Here is a 15,900-nt window from a genome sequence, read left to right as displayed (position 1 = left end):
CAATATGCAGTAAGCTCTCAGAACAAGCTATTTACATTTACACCTAAAAATGCTAGGCATGATAATTTTCAAAAGCTGACATTCTTAACCTGGAAGCACAGTCTATTATCTTCATTACTCATATCCTACATCTTCTTAGGTTTCCTGAGGAAATTACCCCAATTCCTACCTTGACCAGAGGTTTTTCTCTCTTTTTTTTTTTTTTTTTTCTTTTAAACCCATTTCATGTCACTAAAGTATGTACTTTCACCCCGAGGGAAACTTCAAAAGGAGAATGATATACTGAAAAACCTGTCTCTAAACCCACTTGTGTAGGAGAGCGGGGCATAAGGCACCTGCAGCGGCAGGGTGAGCTGCTGGGGGCCTGCCTGGCCATGTCCAACGCGGGATCCGTGCTGATCACCACGGGATTTCCCACCCACTTCACCCACCAGCCGCCCGAGGAGAACGACGGCCCCCCGGGAGCCCTTGCCATTGCAGCTATGCTGCAGGCCTTGGAGAAACAGGTTGCCATAGTTACAGATCAGCGAGCCATGGATCTGAATAAAAAGATTATTGAAGAAGCTGTTAAACTAGGTAAGAGATACGGGGTTTGCAGTTTTTATCTTGCTAATTTGTGCCAAGGTTTGCTTCAGTTTTAATCTGTCACTTAGAACAAGACTTTTTTTCCCCCCAGAGAATTAATCAGAATTCATCCTGTAAGCTCTGGTCGTCATTGCTACGATGCCATTTTGTTAACCTAGCTGGCATCAAGTTGATGTCTACATATCTGGGTACTGATTCTGGATGAGTTGCTTGCGATAAATTCTGGATGTCTGTTCTTATCTTTGTCCTGGGGTAGACCTTTACTACCTCAAGGTCCCATTTAACAGCATCTCTATCTAAACAAGTTAAATTTAAAGTAAGGATATCAAGAACTGTGTAAAGACATTGAATTCTGTTCTAACAATTTTGCTTTTTTTTTTTTTAAGTTACTTAAAGATGTATCAAAAATTAAAAGTATGTAGTATCTGAATTTCATTTTGCTTTCCTGTAGGAATCCTGAAGAAACCCATCCCTCTATTGAGTTATCAAAGGGAAAATGATGATTCAGCTTTAATGTTTTTGTGTGAGAATGGGAATCCTGGAAAACCTAGGTATGTGTATTCATTTTTTAGGAATGTGTCACATCTCTACTGTGTAAAATTATAGTAAGGACCATGGTCTAAGAGAAGGCACAATGGCTGCAAATAAATCCTTAAGACTTTGAATGCATAGAACAGACTTTGAAGCCAAACACTGTTATTGGAGCATACACAGAGTACAGAATTCCACATTATTCTGCAGTTAGGCACTTCTGTAGTACAAAAAAGAAGCAATTCGTCATATATCAATAGTTCCTTTCCTTCAAGAAATTTCTAAAATATTTTCTGCTGTTATTCTATAAATATATATACACACACTATATATTATTTTACCAATTTTTGAATCAGTGAGAAGATCAAAAAGTATTATATCAAAGAATATGTATTATATTATATTATATTATATATTATATCAGTGAAAGAGCTAAGAAAAGACCTGTGGAAAGTGTGTCTTTTCTAGAGCTTTAGCTCTAGTCCAACAGCTAGGGAATCTGATCTGACTTAATAAAATGTCATGTATTTGTAATGGTGTGATTATGGTTAATGCACTGGAGAATTTGCTAAGTAGTTGTATGCTCATCTCATTACTTATCATGCAAGTTAAATTTCCTTGAAGTAGGCATACATTCCTCATTTTTATTGATCTTTCCACGTAAAAAATTTTAATGTAGTTGCCCTCAGTTTGCATTTTTTAATAAAAAGGTCTTTCACCCTGGTATTTGCTTCATTAACTTATTGCATTTCCATTTCTTTCCACGGGTTTGTGTGTACTGTAATAGCATGCATGATACCATCATTTTTATGCGTTGTTTTAAAAATATCTTTTATAGCTATGCTTAATAGAAGTCCGATTCTATTTGAATTGGTCCCTTAGTTCCAAAAAGCTGAAGTATTTTTTTAAGCAGACAACTACCCTGCTAAAGGTCTCTGGAATCATTGTACATACCCACCCACAAGAACATTAAGTAATTCAGCAGAATTAGTAACCTCTTGACAGTAAAATCAGAGAAACAGAAGCAAAATAACTAAATTCTAACATACAGTGTCAGAACTGAGTACTATAGTTGTACTTAAAACGTGGGACAGCTGCAGTACATCTGTCTGCTTTCATAACCAGCAAAACAGCCATTAAAAAATAAGTCCCCCAAATCTAAAGACCCAAATCCAAATATTGCCTAACTAGAAACAGATGAATATTTGCCAAGTGATGTACTTTAAGCAGAGAATGTATTTCCACTAACAAGGATTTAGATGATCATTAGTTTTCCACTTTTTTGTTTTCTTTGCATACACTTACAGAGACTAATATTTTACAAGATACCATCTGCTTTAATGTGAAACAGAGCCAGGCCAGATGGCTGACCCAAAGGATTGCTGGCTAGGAGGATTGCAGGAACTTCTCCATTTCTTGGTAGCAAATGTGGTTTGGAGGAGCTGCATTAAAGCTATTTAAAAAACCCTGAACTAACCTTTTAAAAAAACGCCATAGACAACTACATTCAAAAAGAGCAAAACAGTATCCAAGTTTTACCTTGAATCCGTAATGGTCAAAAAATAGAACCAAGCATAAGCAACAGAAGAATTTTTCATGTGAAAATCACAGGTTTGACTTCTCCCCTCTGTTTTTTCACTCACCTCTGACCAGATTTGATCACCTGGTAGCAATAGAGCGTGCTGGGATGGCTGCTGATGGCAATTATTACAATGCCAGGAAAGTTAACATTAAACACCTCGTGGATCCCATAGATGAACTATTTTTAGCTGCACAAACAATTCCAGGAGTCACAACAACAGGTAAGTGTGAGCTTGTGTGGTATTCTCGCAAGCAAGAGGAGCACAGAGCAGGAAGTCTTACTGGTAGTGAAGAGGAATGGGAGGCAGGTGCTGAGTGGTTGCTTTCAGCCTACAGCTGTTTGTTGTGATTGGATTTGAAGACACCAAACTGGAGAAAAACTACAAGTTTCTGTTGCAGGATTCTCATAGCCAAAAAAAAAAAAAAAAAAAAAAGGATTTTATTTCAAAGTTATTTTAAGACAAAAAGGAAAAAAATCAAGCCCAGATGTATTACCTATAAAAAATCTGTGTACATAAACTCTACGTGGAGTTTTTGATAGTGACTTCATTCTTTTTGTGTTGTATGCAACATAGAACATAAATGGTTGTTGAATGGTAACATTACTTATTGAAGTTTTATGTTTATTGCACCTAAGTTAAAACAGCAGTCTGGATAGAATCTTTGTTTATATTGTCTTTAGCAGTACATTCCTTTAAGCAGGGATTACATATTTGCATCTACTCAAGTAGTGCCTTCTCCATCAAAATATGTGTGTACAGTAAGAATCTTTAAAGGATTGCCTTGTCCTTCCCACCAAGATAGCATTGGCCTTTACTAACACCACTAATGAAAGTGCTTTTGTCAATGTGCTGCTCCTCTCTTTAGGCAATAAACTTTTTTTTCCGTTTCTGTATCTGGTTTTGAAAAAATATGCCATAGACAACATCCTTGTACAATCAAATGCTTCCTGCTACCATAAGTGGTTCAAATGAGAGTTTTGGAGATATGTAATCTCTGTAAATATTAGAATTAAATTAGAAATAAGTACCCATGCCAGACTGATTTCTGTCAGATCAGAACATGTCTGCTGATTCAGCTTTTTTAGCACTTTTTATAGTGCTGTGGACTCGTTCCTAAGTATTACCAAAAGCATGGGAACTTTGTCTTCTGAGTTTTGTTGTTTTTCAAATGTTTCCACAGAATTTAGGGAGTTTCTGCAGAGATTATGCATAGTCTGATTTCACTGTATTGGTATAATTTAAAAGCTGTATAGCAGAGGACTTCACTGATTTTTTTTTATTATTTTAACATTTGCAATGCTTTGTATTTATATTTAATTGTTTTTTTTTTCTATTCATAAGATATACCTTCCAACATTCAAAAGGAAGCACTCTAGATGGCACTGTCTTGGCAATCTCAACAGAGGACAAAATTGACTGAATAAGTGTAGGAAAAGCTCTGTTTTGTAAGGATGTCTAGCAAAATGCCTCAGAGCTCTCTGCGGTGCGGTTGGTTTCAAATCCTGTCCCTGATTTTAGGTTGTTGATACAAGAATTTGATTTCTCCAGCTACTTACATAACATCACAACCTGATTCCTTTAGTAAAAATACCCTAGTCACTTCAAATATCTCCCACAAGCACTCAAAGTATAATATTAATTTGCTGGAGTTTGGAATGTTCTGCCAGCTGAGAATTTTAATATATTCAGCAGAATGTAGTTTGTTTCAAACATTCTCTGAATATTCAAATATACTATGAAATGTCATTAATAAAAAATACCACAAGCTTGTGAAAAAGAAGAAAAGCAGTTACTCACATCCACTATGTCTCAGTGCTGTGATCTTTCTCTAAAGAGATGTCTGCATAGAAAATGGTTTAACAAGTCAGAGGCTTCAAAGGACAATGAAGAAATCTGCTCTGGTCTCCCATGGCATTTGTGTACATGGATATTCTGCTCTGGAGAATTCTTATATTCTTATATTCTTACCTAGTTAATCTTTCTTGTTTTGCTTATCACACTAATTTTTTGTGTCTGCTGTTTTAATTGGGTAGCAATTTCTTGGGTTGGATGTTGGGTTTTTCAGTGTGTTTCTGCGAAGTGGAGTTTAAGTTAGCCACAGTGTCTTTGGTGTTTTGTCTCCCATTGTTGTTACTGATGAGGGTACAATTTTTTCTGGTGGGGCTATCTTCAACTTTCTCTCTGGTCAGTAGGAATTTGGAGGCATATAACTAGTTCCAAAATAAATGCAAATATTGTACAGAATTAGGGTGGAATACTTGAATAACCTTATAGACTAGAATACAGAAGGATCAAGTTTTCAGCCTACAGAAGTTCTTTATATAGTGTGCTCTGTGGCAAGAAGCACTGTGTCAGTAGGTGGAGAGGGGAAATGTCAGAACATTTGTTACATGCTGATTAATTGCTGTCAAATGTTGCATTTAAAAAAAAAAATCTGTGTTTTTTTAAAAAATCTGATCTGGTAGTTGGACCACAGACAAAGCATGAGCAATGCCTACAATTGTATGGGTACTGACATCCTAAAAATTCAGGAAGTCAGGAGCAGCCTTGAGGTATTCACAGAGTAAGAAGACATGAAGAGCTGAGTTTGGAAGGGACTTATTTTCCACATAAGACTGAAATAAAAGATTAAGAGATGTTACTGGAATCACATACTATTTTTTTTCAGCTGTGATACAATTGACATAGCTATGTGCTATTTATATAGGAGCTAATTAAAAACTTTCCAAAGTACTGCAATGGGATCACGTATTTTTCTTTCTTACAAAAGATTTTTAGCACAGAAGACTGATGTCTCCTGCATATTTCATGAATGTAGTTTCAGAAAACAATGTAGTCATTGGGAACTTGCATGGAAGATCCAGCAGAACTATTTTTCCTTTGCCTGGAAAGAAATTGGGCCTTTACAGGAGGATTCATCTTGCCTATTTTCAGACATCTATATTTGAGATGTCTGCCTTGGGGTGAGATGAACTGAATGTGTGAAGGGAGTGTTTCTTGCTGCTGACTTTAAAAGCAGTGTAGCTGACTGGCTCATGTGGATGGCTGCGTTTGCACAGGTGAATTTCACCCTGGAGATCTACAGTAAAATAAAGATCTCTGGCAATGTGTGGAGGAAGAGAAGAAAACAGATGGGACAAGAGACTTTTCAGTGGAGTGTTCTATTTCTCCCAGTGTCACATAAATGGGATCCATCCACAGCAATAGATCTACTAATTGTGAAGCCATGCTGGTGACAGAACTCCTGCAAAGACAGGAAAAGCAAAGCAGGACTGGTAGAAAAAGCCCTGAGCAACAGATATATTTCAGTTAAAGAAACTGTCAGTTATCTTCATGGGACAAGAATATTAAGAGCAAAAAATTTTAATTTTGAGTATAATAAAAATCAGAATATTGTGTGTGATTCTTACAGAGCATAGAACTTCCAAATTTATATGGATAGAGGATAGAAACACCAGGATCAATACCTGTTTGAAAAGTATTACCAATAGTGTGATTTTTGAAAGCACCATTAACTCCCAATGGTGAAATAAATGTGAGAAGATTACTAAAGCAGATAAAAAACAGTAGCTGTTCCATGGCAAATCCTTTTATATAAGCTATGTGTCACTCAGTTATGCCCCACTTGACTGGATAGACTTAGGAAGCAAATAAATTTCTGCTGAGAAATAACTTTTCATTTCACTTAAAGAAGAAATTTGCTACAGACACATGAGATATTTATGCAGTTACTAAAAGTGTTGAATTTAGCAGTTTTCAGGACTTGAAGTGTAAATTATAAATATTGTAATTTCTCTTCTGTAACACATGCTATGCATTAGAACACAGTCGCATTTCAAATTCAAATCTGATGCAGTGAGGGCTTGGAGCTCTTCACTGTTCTGTTTCACAGACATGCTCTAGGATTCTTCTGAAAAATCTTCAAATTGAAGAAGATGGCATTCAGACTAACAGATAAAAGAGAAATTTTAATTCCAACTAAATAGTAATAATAATTTATTGTTAATTCTAAAAAATAATTTTAATATGTTTTTAATATATTGTTAAGTCACTAGAGGTACTATCCAGCTTTTATGTAAACAGCCAGTTTGTATGTTACCCTCATCTCCAGATATCTAAATTACATTTGACAACTTTATGTCCCAATTTAGCGTTGCCTAGAATTTTCCTGACATTGCATAGATCCCACTGACTTCACTAAAATCACTAAGAAAAATACACAGTATTTGTATTTGTGCGACAAAAATCAAGGCCCCACATCCAGTATGTAAGAAAATTTTTTAAAATAAACACTAGCTATTTTTTTGGTGACTGTGGAAAATGAAAACAGTAAGAGTGTACAGGGCTGGGCTTTTTGTGTACTGCACCACATTAGTGATCTGTATCCAACAGATGGGCAGTGCAGTCAGGGCTGCTTCTGCCCAAATCCTTATGTATGTCTTTCTGCAATAATTGTTATTTCTATTCTGTTTTTTTAATCAAAGCTTGTAACAAGCCAGAGTTTTCTGTGCTTGCTGTATCATAGAATTGTTGGCTGATTCCTCAGGTTGATTTAGGTTTAATTTTCTTCTTTATTTGTGCTGAGGTACTTATGATAACACATTATATAGAATACTCATGTAAAGCCTTCCATATGCAAAGTTTACTGTCTTGATTCTGTCTGCAGTTCACAACCACTTGATAATGTTGATTTCTTTTGCATGCACACCATGTACAGTGTACATTCCCTGTATAAACTTAGAGGTTGGCATGTAATAGATGATGCTTTCAACTATTTCATTCACAGTCTTCTGTTTTTAGGTGCTGTGGATGTAAAAGGGTAAACCATCTCATACAGAGCTATGAACTATCACAGCAACTGTGGGGAAGAAATGGGATGTTTTCTAAAGGGATTGTCAGTTATGTGCTGTGTTCATACTAATTTTGTCTTTTTCCCTTTTATAAAGGTGTTGGAGATGGAGGAAATGAATTAGGAATGGGCAAAGTAAAAGATGCTGTAAAGAAGCACATAAAAAATGGAGATGTTATAGCTTGTGATGTTGAAGCTGATTTTGCTGTTGTAGCTGGTAAGGGAGTTTTTGGTGGGGTGGGAGAGTAGCTGATATTTGAGAATAGACCTGTCACGGAAGCATTTGTCTTTCCAAGTAACTTTTATTGGCCCTTTTCAAGTCATCCTCAGCAAACTGATCTATCTCTGTGTTATGTACATTTTCTGAAGAGTTAAGCATGTATTGCTTCAGAAGAACTGGCTGAAAATTGAGAAAAGTCCCATGAACAAAGTGCAGTTAATTGGAAATAGTTGTGCAAATCCTGAGTATTCTTGAAAAATCATACATTATATAAAATCACAGAACCATAGAATCCTAGAATGGTTTGGGTTGGAAGGGACCTTAGGGACTGTCTAGTTCCTACTAGTTCCCCTGCCATGGGCAGAAAACCTTTCACTAGACCAGGTTACTCAGTAGTAAATATTAATGAGGAAGACTGCAGAAGTTATCTGTGTAGGAATTAAATTGTCTGTGCACATACAAATTTTCAGTATAATTGATAAACTTCTTTTTAGAGTGTGCCCCCATCAGGCATAAATTGTCATATTACCCCTTTACACTGAGATAAGTCCTTTCAATAATCACTCAAGGAAAAATATATGTTCTTAATGTTCTTAATTTTCTTGATGTTCAACAAAAGTTTAATGTTATAGTTAAAATTCTCTTTTACACCATCATGAGATAAAATTCACAGTGAGACAGAGGTGTTCAGCAAGGACCAGCTTGTCCTTGGGCCCAGGTTTCTCCATTCCTAACCCAGGTATCTCTGACACACTCTGGACACTGCGCAGCCAATTTGGGCAGTTTGGTTTGACAGTGCCACTCTTTGCAGGGGTCTCTAACTGGGGTGGCTACGCCATTGCCTGTGCTCTGTACGTGCTGCGCTGCTGTGACATCCACGACCGCTACCTGCGCAGAGCTGTCGGCTTCCCACGCGCACCCAGCCGGGGGCTCTGGCTGCCGGCGCTCCCGTCCGTCACCAAGGTAATTCCTGTGCCCAGGCGGGTGGGACTTGATCATCACAGGAGATGGAAGTGGCCACCAGCTGCTGAATCCTGGTCTGGTTCAATACCTCACCGAGGTCTTTGGGCACTTCTGAGGGTTCCTTGGGAAGGAGCATCTGCACTCTCCTTAGACTCTTTTCCGCAAAGGATTCAAGACAGATTGCAAATAAAAATCCTCCAATATGAATGTATTCATGTCTTGTAGCTTCAAGCAGAAGACAGTGCTACAATTTTATGGGCAATGCAAGTAATCCTTGTATTGAGATACAGTGATTGAAATTCCCTGAAATTCCCTGAAATTCCCTTTAGCATCATTCATGATTTTATAACTCTCTGTTGTAGTGTCCTTTAGATGCCTGCTTCCAAAATCAAAAGTCACAGTTCTTGCGCAGTAGCCACTCCATGCTTCTGATCCTTGTACCTTATTTCTGCTCTTTCCACCTTGTCTAGTTTGCTGGAACCTTTCTACAGTTAGTTTCACATGTTTCTAAATTAAAGTTGGAGAAAAACTTGTACATGAATATTTTTAAATGTGTTTTGACTAATGCAGCTCTGTGCAATGTGATATTCTGGGAATGAAAAGGTTTCAGACTGAGAAAAAGTAAAATAACTGAGAGGGTGAGAAATGGCTGTGATCTGTGCTCATCCTGCTAGCACGTGCCTCTATTTTTAACTTGGCAATGGTTTAAAAAAAATCTGTCTATATATACACACACATACTTATTTAATGATTAAATAAGATTTGTTCTACAACTTTGCAATAAATTAGGAACTTCAAAACTCCGCTTTATTAGCAGAGTACCTCTACAGAGATTTGGACGAACCCATTAAATGTGTGACTTCCAAGAATCTAAGCAAAATGGAATCCATCTACCATAGCTACTTCCCAAAACAAAGAAGTTTTTCTCCTGAGATGACAGGACATTCTGCATGAAATTCCAACAAAGTACCTTTTAAGTATTTTAGAGTAGGTCTCACTAATTTTTTTTTTTAAATTCTTGCTATCTTAGTTTTTCATCTAAAGGTCATAAAACTGAAACTGATCCCAAAGCTTGACATAGTCATATAGCTTAACAAAGCTTATATGGCCCTTTACAGCACAGTCTTTTTATAAAATAGATTAATTACTTTTCAGTTTTGAGTGTTTTTTCCAGTTGCATCTACTGGCTTTTGACCTTTAAATTAATGCATCCTAAAATGACTATGTTCAAAATTCCTGGTAATGAGATACTGTAATTAAATGTTATCTTGTGTACAGGAAAACCTTCTTGTTTTTGTTTTACTAAGCAAAACATCTGGGAATATTAATGATCTAATAATGGGCTACTGAAAGTACAACAAAATCTATTGAGACAAAATTAATGGAAACAGTTTTGTGGAGGAGAGAAAATGACAAAATGTCTGACAAGAAAATATGATATCTCTAATTATAAATCACACAACAATGAACAGTGCAGAAGATTGAATACATTAGTATTCACAGTACTCCATTAGTATAAAAAAATCAGACAATTTATGTTTATGTGGCTACTTTCTGCAAAATCCAGCTTCATTTAATACTATAATAATTACACCTTTCTTATAATGTGCTTTATTTTTCTTTAAAAAATGGCACTTCCATGAATGTTGTAGGTCATAATTAGTAAGTGAAGACTTCCCCTGAAACACCAACATTATGTCCCTGCAGACTGGTGGTCGAGCAGAGTCAGGATTGCACTGCCAAACCCCAGAAATGCAGAACTCTCCTTTCCCACTGTTCTGAGTTCATGGATGAGTCTTTACACACATCTTAGTGAGAGATGCTGCAAAGCATTTGTTCTGTGATAAGAACTGCAGGAAGAGGAAACAACTGCACCTAAATAATCTTTGCTTACCTTTACCTTTGCTTACCTAATAATTTGATTATGGTATTGGCTTGGTTTTTCATAAGTTCATAGTACTTTTACATCAAAGTGACTGTAATGAAATTAATTCACTCATACATATCCAAATGTAGCTAAAGCTAAATATCTTACAGTCAACTCTGCATTTCATTGCATTTCACAAACAGGTTAATATATCAAGATTTGTTCTTTTACTGAACTCTTTATTAATGGCAACATATTGACTGTATAGTATTTTTTAAAAGTATTATCTATAAGAATATTCATTCTATTATAAATATATAAAAGTCTGACATATTTTTAGCTTGCTTTGTTAGCTTTGTCATTCAAAAGTAAGTTTTCCCCCTTGAATAAAGCACAAACTAATGAGGTATTTTTCTATTAATTTGATTATTTTTTCCAGTTACCCTACTCCCAACATAATTATTTACTAAAGAGAACTGCAGTCAAATTGCAGCACTGTACAGCTAAGGAAGCATGCCATACATTGTATATGGTATATTGCTTGTTACAAATGGAAACAGTGGCATTTGATGACAGGCTATGGTTTATCAGGCATAGTTATGTAGTGTTAAGCAAGCAAGCTTTTTTGCCTCATATAAGCAGATCAGAGATCTCTAATATGTAAATATGTAGCACAAACTATTCATATTGGAGATTACATTTTGTGTATCCAATTTAGGTGTCTCTTTTGTGACAGGAGAGATCTCCTTTGCCCCTTTTGCATTTAGATACACTCAGTGCTAAGAGAAACTTTTATTGTGCAGAAATATCAGTTATATATATTTGCATTTATGTATATGATCATTCATATTATATAAACTGATGTGTTTTTATAATTTTGTAAATTATAAAGTAGCAAACTTTATACTAGTAATGTATCCAGATAATTTCCTTAAATAGATGTGTTGCTGCTGACACCATGTAAGTGTGCATATTTTTCCTTTGGTAGAAAACCAGAGCCTCACTTAATTTTGTATCAGCTAAGAATTAGGGTGTTTTATCAGGAAATAAAAGACATCTTTAGAAAGTGCATTCAGAGAGCAAGTTACAAAATTAAACTGAACCGATCATGCAGGGCATGCTTTGTTTCATTCAGAAATGATTATATTTTGGCCATGTACTGTATTAGGTAAAATGCAACCATATTCTGTCTCAATTCAGATCTACAGCTGCTGTGTGCTTTGTGGCTTAGAAGTGTTCCTAGAAAAAGTCCTAACGTTCAATAAGAGAAATTTAGATATTTTAACGTTATGATTTTTTTTCATCATTCATTTGTGTCCAGGAGATAAAGAACTTTGCTAGAAGTTATTGTGTGGTAATGTCAAACAAGAAGTACTAAAACCTGGAGAACTCTTTGTCAATCCTACTCTGGTAGGATTTTTGCAGTAGCAATTTCCATAGAAATGGAAATGGCACAGTAGACAAAGACCAGAAAGAGCATTCCTAGTAAAGAAAGGGAGGAAAAGACAGATAGGTGTGTGTTTCAAGGTCTTATATAGCCTATCAGAGGGTTGGTATAGGGGAAGCTAAAAAGTGACTAGGTTATTAGTTTTCTTAGATTTTTATTAACAGAATTCAAGGAATAAATTCTCATTACAGAAAATGCGAAAAAATAGGAAGTTTTACTGTGTGCATTTTATGACAAATGAAAAACAGAGCAGTTTATGCCAGACATACATACTTGAAACCAGATCTTCAAATTTCACTGTTCCCTGTGGTTTTTTCAGAGCTCATTTTATCCCATCTTTTCATCTCACAATGCTAACTGGCCTGTAGCTCACAAAAAAGGATTTTCTTCCCTCTATGTAGTTTAGCAAGAAAATAACTGTAGTTCTAAACAAAGCATATCCTAGTTCAGAGCATGCCAAGGAAGCACAATTTCTGAGGCTGTTTTCTCCCTACTCTTTCCCTAAGCAACCAGAATTCTCATAAAATCTATAATGAAAAGGAAAGAGAGGGCCAAAAGCACAGAGAGATCAGAGAAGCTTCAGGAAAGGAAAGTGAGTGTGCAGCCCATCCAGGTACTCTCTGTAACCTTTTTTCCTGGTGCATCCTCTTTCCCTTCTGTTCTTTTTCTATAAAAATGCAGCTGCAGCCAGCTGCTTTGCTGGGGAAACCACAGATGGATTTTTGAGATACTTTGGGTGGAGGTTCCTCTCATTCTGATTTGTGCAATGTAGGAACTTGAAATCAGGCAAAAAAATGATGTTTCTGAATCGCCACTAATGTTCTTTTTGGGGCAGTGTGGAGAAAAATGCTATTCAGTGATTAAATAGCAGGCAAAATTATAAAGCATCTGACACTCCCTGGGCTCCAGATGCTACACATATTCTTTGGGACAAGATAGTACTTGCAAGTTGATGGCAAAATAAATGTGGAGGATATGGTCAGTCTCTCCCAGAATTAAAATAAAAATCTTGATGTCTGCTCTGGTCTGATTCAGCATTTTAATTATACTCTGTTTCTTTTTTTTTCAAGGAAGAAAAGCTTCTGAAAACACTTGTGCAGCTCGAGGTCCGCAGTGGCAAAACTGCCAGTCTAGAGATGGAAGTGGATGGGCTGCCCTTCTACAACACCCATTCCCTTATGATTGAAAAGCTGCTGCAGGAAACACAGCAATGACTGCCCCTAATGATTTCTGCATCAAGAGTTGCTCTCATGTCATTTCCTTATTCTTGAGGCTCTCACAGGGTGTAAAAGATCAAAAAAAGATGAGTTGTAATCTCTGGTATCTTGACCATGCACAGCTGTTCTGTGAAGCGAGAAGAGGATATCATCCACTTGGTCTACCTTTCTTTTCTGTAATTTTGTAAAGGAAAATTAATATTAAATGATATTATATAATAAGAGGTGATCTGGCTTTTACAAAGAAAGCATGAAATTACAATGAGTTATTATTGCACTGCTGTTCTTGTTTTACTAACCTCATAACTGCAACAGGAAGTAACTCCCGTAGCAACTTGATTTTAAAAATACTTGTGGTGAGGAAAACAGCTACAGTAGAGAGGGAAGATTCAAAACAAAACTGCAGTGTTACAGTAGTGAGAGTTCCACTGCACACCTCCTGTAGCCCTCTAACCCTGTGTTCTTATGGTGGGGGATAGTTTGTGGAAGTGTGAGGAGATATTAACTGAGTTAATGAAAAGAAGAGCAGCATTGCAGATCTGTGTAAAGCATCAGTTGTGCCATTAACTCCTTTTCTATTGGTAGTTTGCCAGTTACATATTTTGCCACTGTATGGGTAATAGAAGTTTTAGACATTTCAGAGTATCCTGTCGTTATGAAGAAATTGTTGAATACAAAAATAATGAGTAAAATTCATTATTAGAAATTAAAGTATGATTAGAAGTAAATAAGCATTTTCATTCAGTATGTAAAATAACATTATGTAAATAAACTTCTGCATGAATTCTGAATTCCTGTTGTAGAAATTTAGTTTCTGACAAGACCAAGTGAAGTAACATAAAATTCTGTGACAAGGGATTACTAACACTGAAGGAGTACATGACAAATGGTTGTGAACTGTGCCCTGCTGTTGTCATTTAAAGCTATGATCTTACCTTAACTCCAGGTGAGTGTCAGGACTGAAGTTCTGCCGGCTGTCAGCCCTCAAAGCAGAGAGGGGATGGTACATTTGACACCACCTCTAGAGCACTAGTGCTTTGCCTATCATAAAATGGAAGTGGCCTTTAGTTGGACTTCCAGCAGTGAGCAACACTTTATATTTCTTCTCCTTCCTGGCAGGTGAGTTTTATTTTAATTCTTTGATGCAAGACAAACAACTTTTTCAGAATGAGAAAAATCAATTCGTACCACAAACACCAGCATATTTTGAACATTAATCTCCTGAAGACCCTGAGGATACAGAGCCTTTAAAGACATAAGATAGTAGAATATATGACAGAAAGAAATCTTAATGACACTCTTCTGCTAGACATTGAGGTTCACCAGAGATCCCAATATTTCCTAGATCAGCTTGTTTTTTTAGATTCATTTTATCTAAAACCTTCTCAAAGGATGTTCTAGAAAACTATCTTGGAAGTTTCACAATTAGAAAATATCTCCTTTAGAAGTCTCTAAACTCTCCAAACTCTAAGTGTTAAGTAAACTACTTCATATGAATGCTTGAACTTTTTGCCAAAGCCAGTAACCCCACAGGATGGCATATGTTCACTGCTGCACAGAACTCACAGAGTGAAACTGGCATAATTTTAAAAGAAGCAGATGATTTTATTCTGTCTGTCCTACTGACATATTACACTGACAGGCGCAATGTGTATTTCCAAGCACTAACTTTTGTCAAAAAAATTTCATTTAGTAAGCTTTTGCTCTTTTTTCCCCAAAATACAAGTCTTAACAGTTTTCATTAAGAAATACAAAATTTAATCATTTGTCTCTCATTTTCTCTAGTGTGTGCTTTTAAATTGCATTTTTTGTGCAGACCCAAGCATGACATTTACTTCAACAGCATGTGTAGCACATCTCTAGCAACCTTAGCAGGACCCTTGAGTGATTTCAGTGTTTTGACTGAGATGGAAGGAAAAGCTCTGAGTGGGAGTTACCTTCCTGCTATATTGGTTACAGTACTGCAGCCTAAGCCAAGCACTCAGTACAGAAAGAATTGATAAAATACTGGTCTCAAGCAAAAAAAAAAGGGGGAAAAGAAGAAAAAAATCCCTCCTTTCTGTTGTGGGTTAGCAGGTTAAGTGCTGAGAACTGTGCAGAACGCTGTGCTGTGTTACACAAGTTTCCATCTGATTTTAAACTGTAGCAGCTGACCAAAGCTGACCACATCAAAGAATCAACTCAAATGAGCCTTAATCCCTCATATGACAATTCCATGTAGTACAGCATGCTCTGCATTCCAGTTGTCTAATTTAAACAGCATGGGGAACCGTAAAGAAGCAACACATAAACAAGACAACAAATATTTAATCCTAGAACAAGCCATGTGTCTCCTGCAGCCTGGCAGGTCGTGGGGGTCCAAGGAGTTGGTGCTTAACAATGTACAAGCTCAGCACTACAGCAGCTGGGAGGGAGTCCCTGCCTAATGACCCCCTTGGAATACACAGCAGATGAGATTAAAGATTAGAAGAAAATAAAGCTAAATAGTGCTAATAGTCAGGAGAAAAACATGCAGATGTAGCGTAATTAATCCAGCTGAGTGGTTGAAGTATAAAGATATGTAAAATAATTAAACAAACCAAATGTTAACCTAAGCAAACCTAATCCCCTCTTGGGACTGGGGACATGAAACCTTTCT

General features: G+C 36.5%; 1 protein-coding gene across 5 annotated transcripts in view; it reads left to right on the top strand.

The window, feature by feature from the left end:
• DGLUCY (D-glutamate cyclase) overlaps positions 1–14,053 on the top strand; it is a 47,840-nt gene extending 33,787 nt beyond the window's left edge. For all 5 annotated transcript variants that reach the window (XM_033062948.2, XM_033062950.2, XM_033062951.2 and 2 more), the window contains 6 exons: positions 316–576; positions 1,037–1,136; positions 2,770–2,918; positions 7,646–7,765; positions 8,580–8,731; positions 13,116–14,053. In XM_033062948.2, coding sequence (XP_032918839.1) covers positions 316–576; positions 1,037–1,136; positions 2,770–2,918; positions 7,646–7,765; positions 8,580–8,731; positions 13,116–13,259 — 926 coding nt within the window. In that variant the 3' untranslated portion in view covers positions 13,260–14,053. The remainder of the gene's footprint in view (positions 1–315; positions 577–1,036; positions 1,137–2,769; positions 2,919–7,645; positions 7,766–8,579; positions 8,732–13,115) is intronic.
• The last annotated feature ends 1,847 nt before the right edge of the window (positions 14,054–15,900 follow it).

The sequence above is a fragment of the Catharus ustulatus genome, chromosome 6, assembly GCF_009819885.2.
Source record: "Catharus ustulatus isolate bCatUst1 chromosome 6, bCatUst1.pri.v2, whole genome shotgun sequence".
NCBI lineage: Eukaryota > Metazoa > Chordata > Aves > Passeriformes > Turdidae > Catharus > Catharus ustulatus.
The sequence above is the reverse complement of the archived record's forward strand: the minus strand, read 5'-3'. Positions and strand labels throughout refer to the sequence as shown.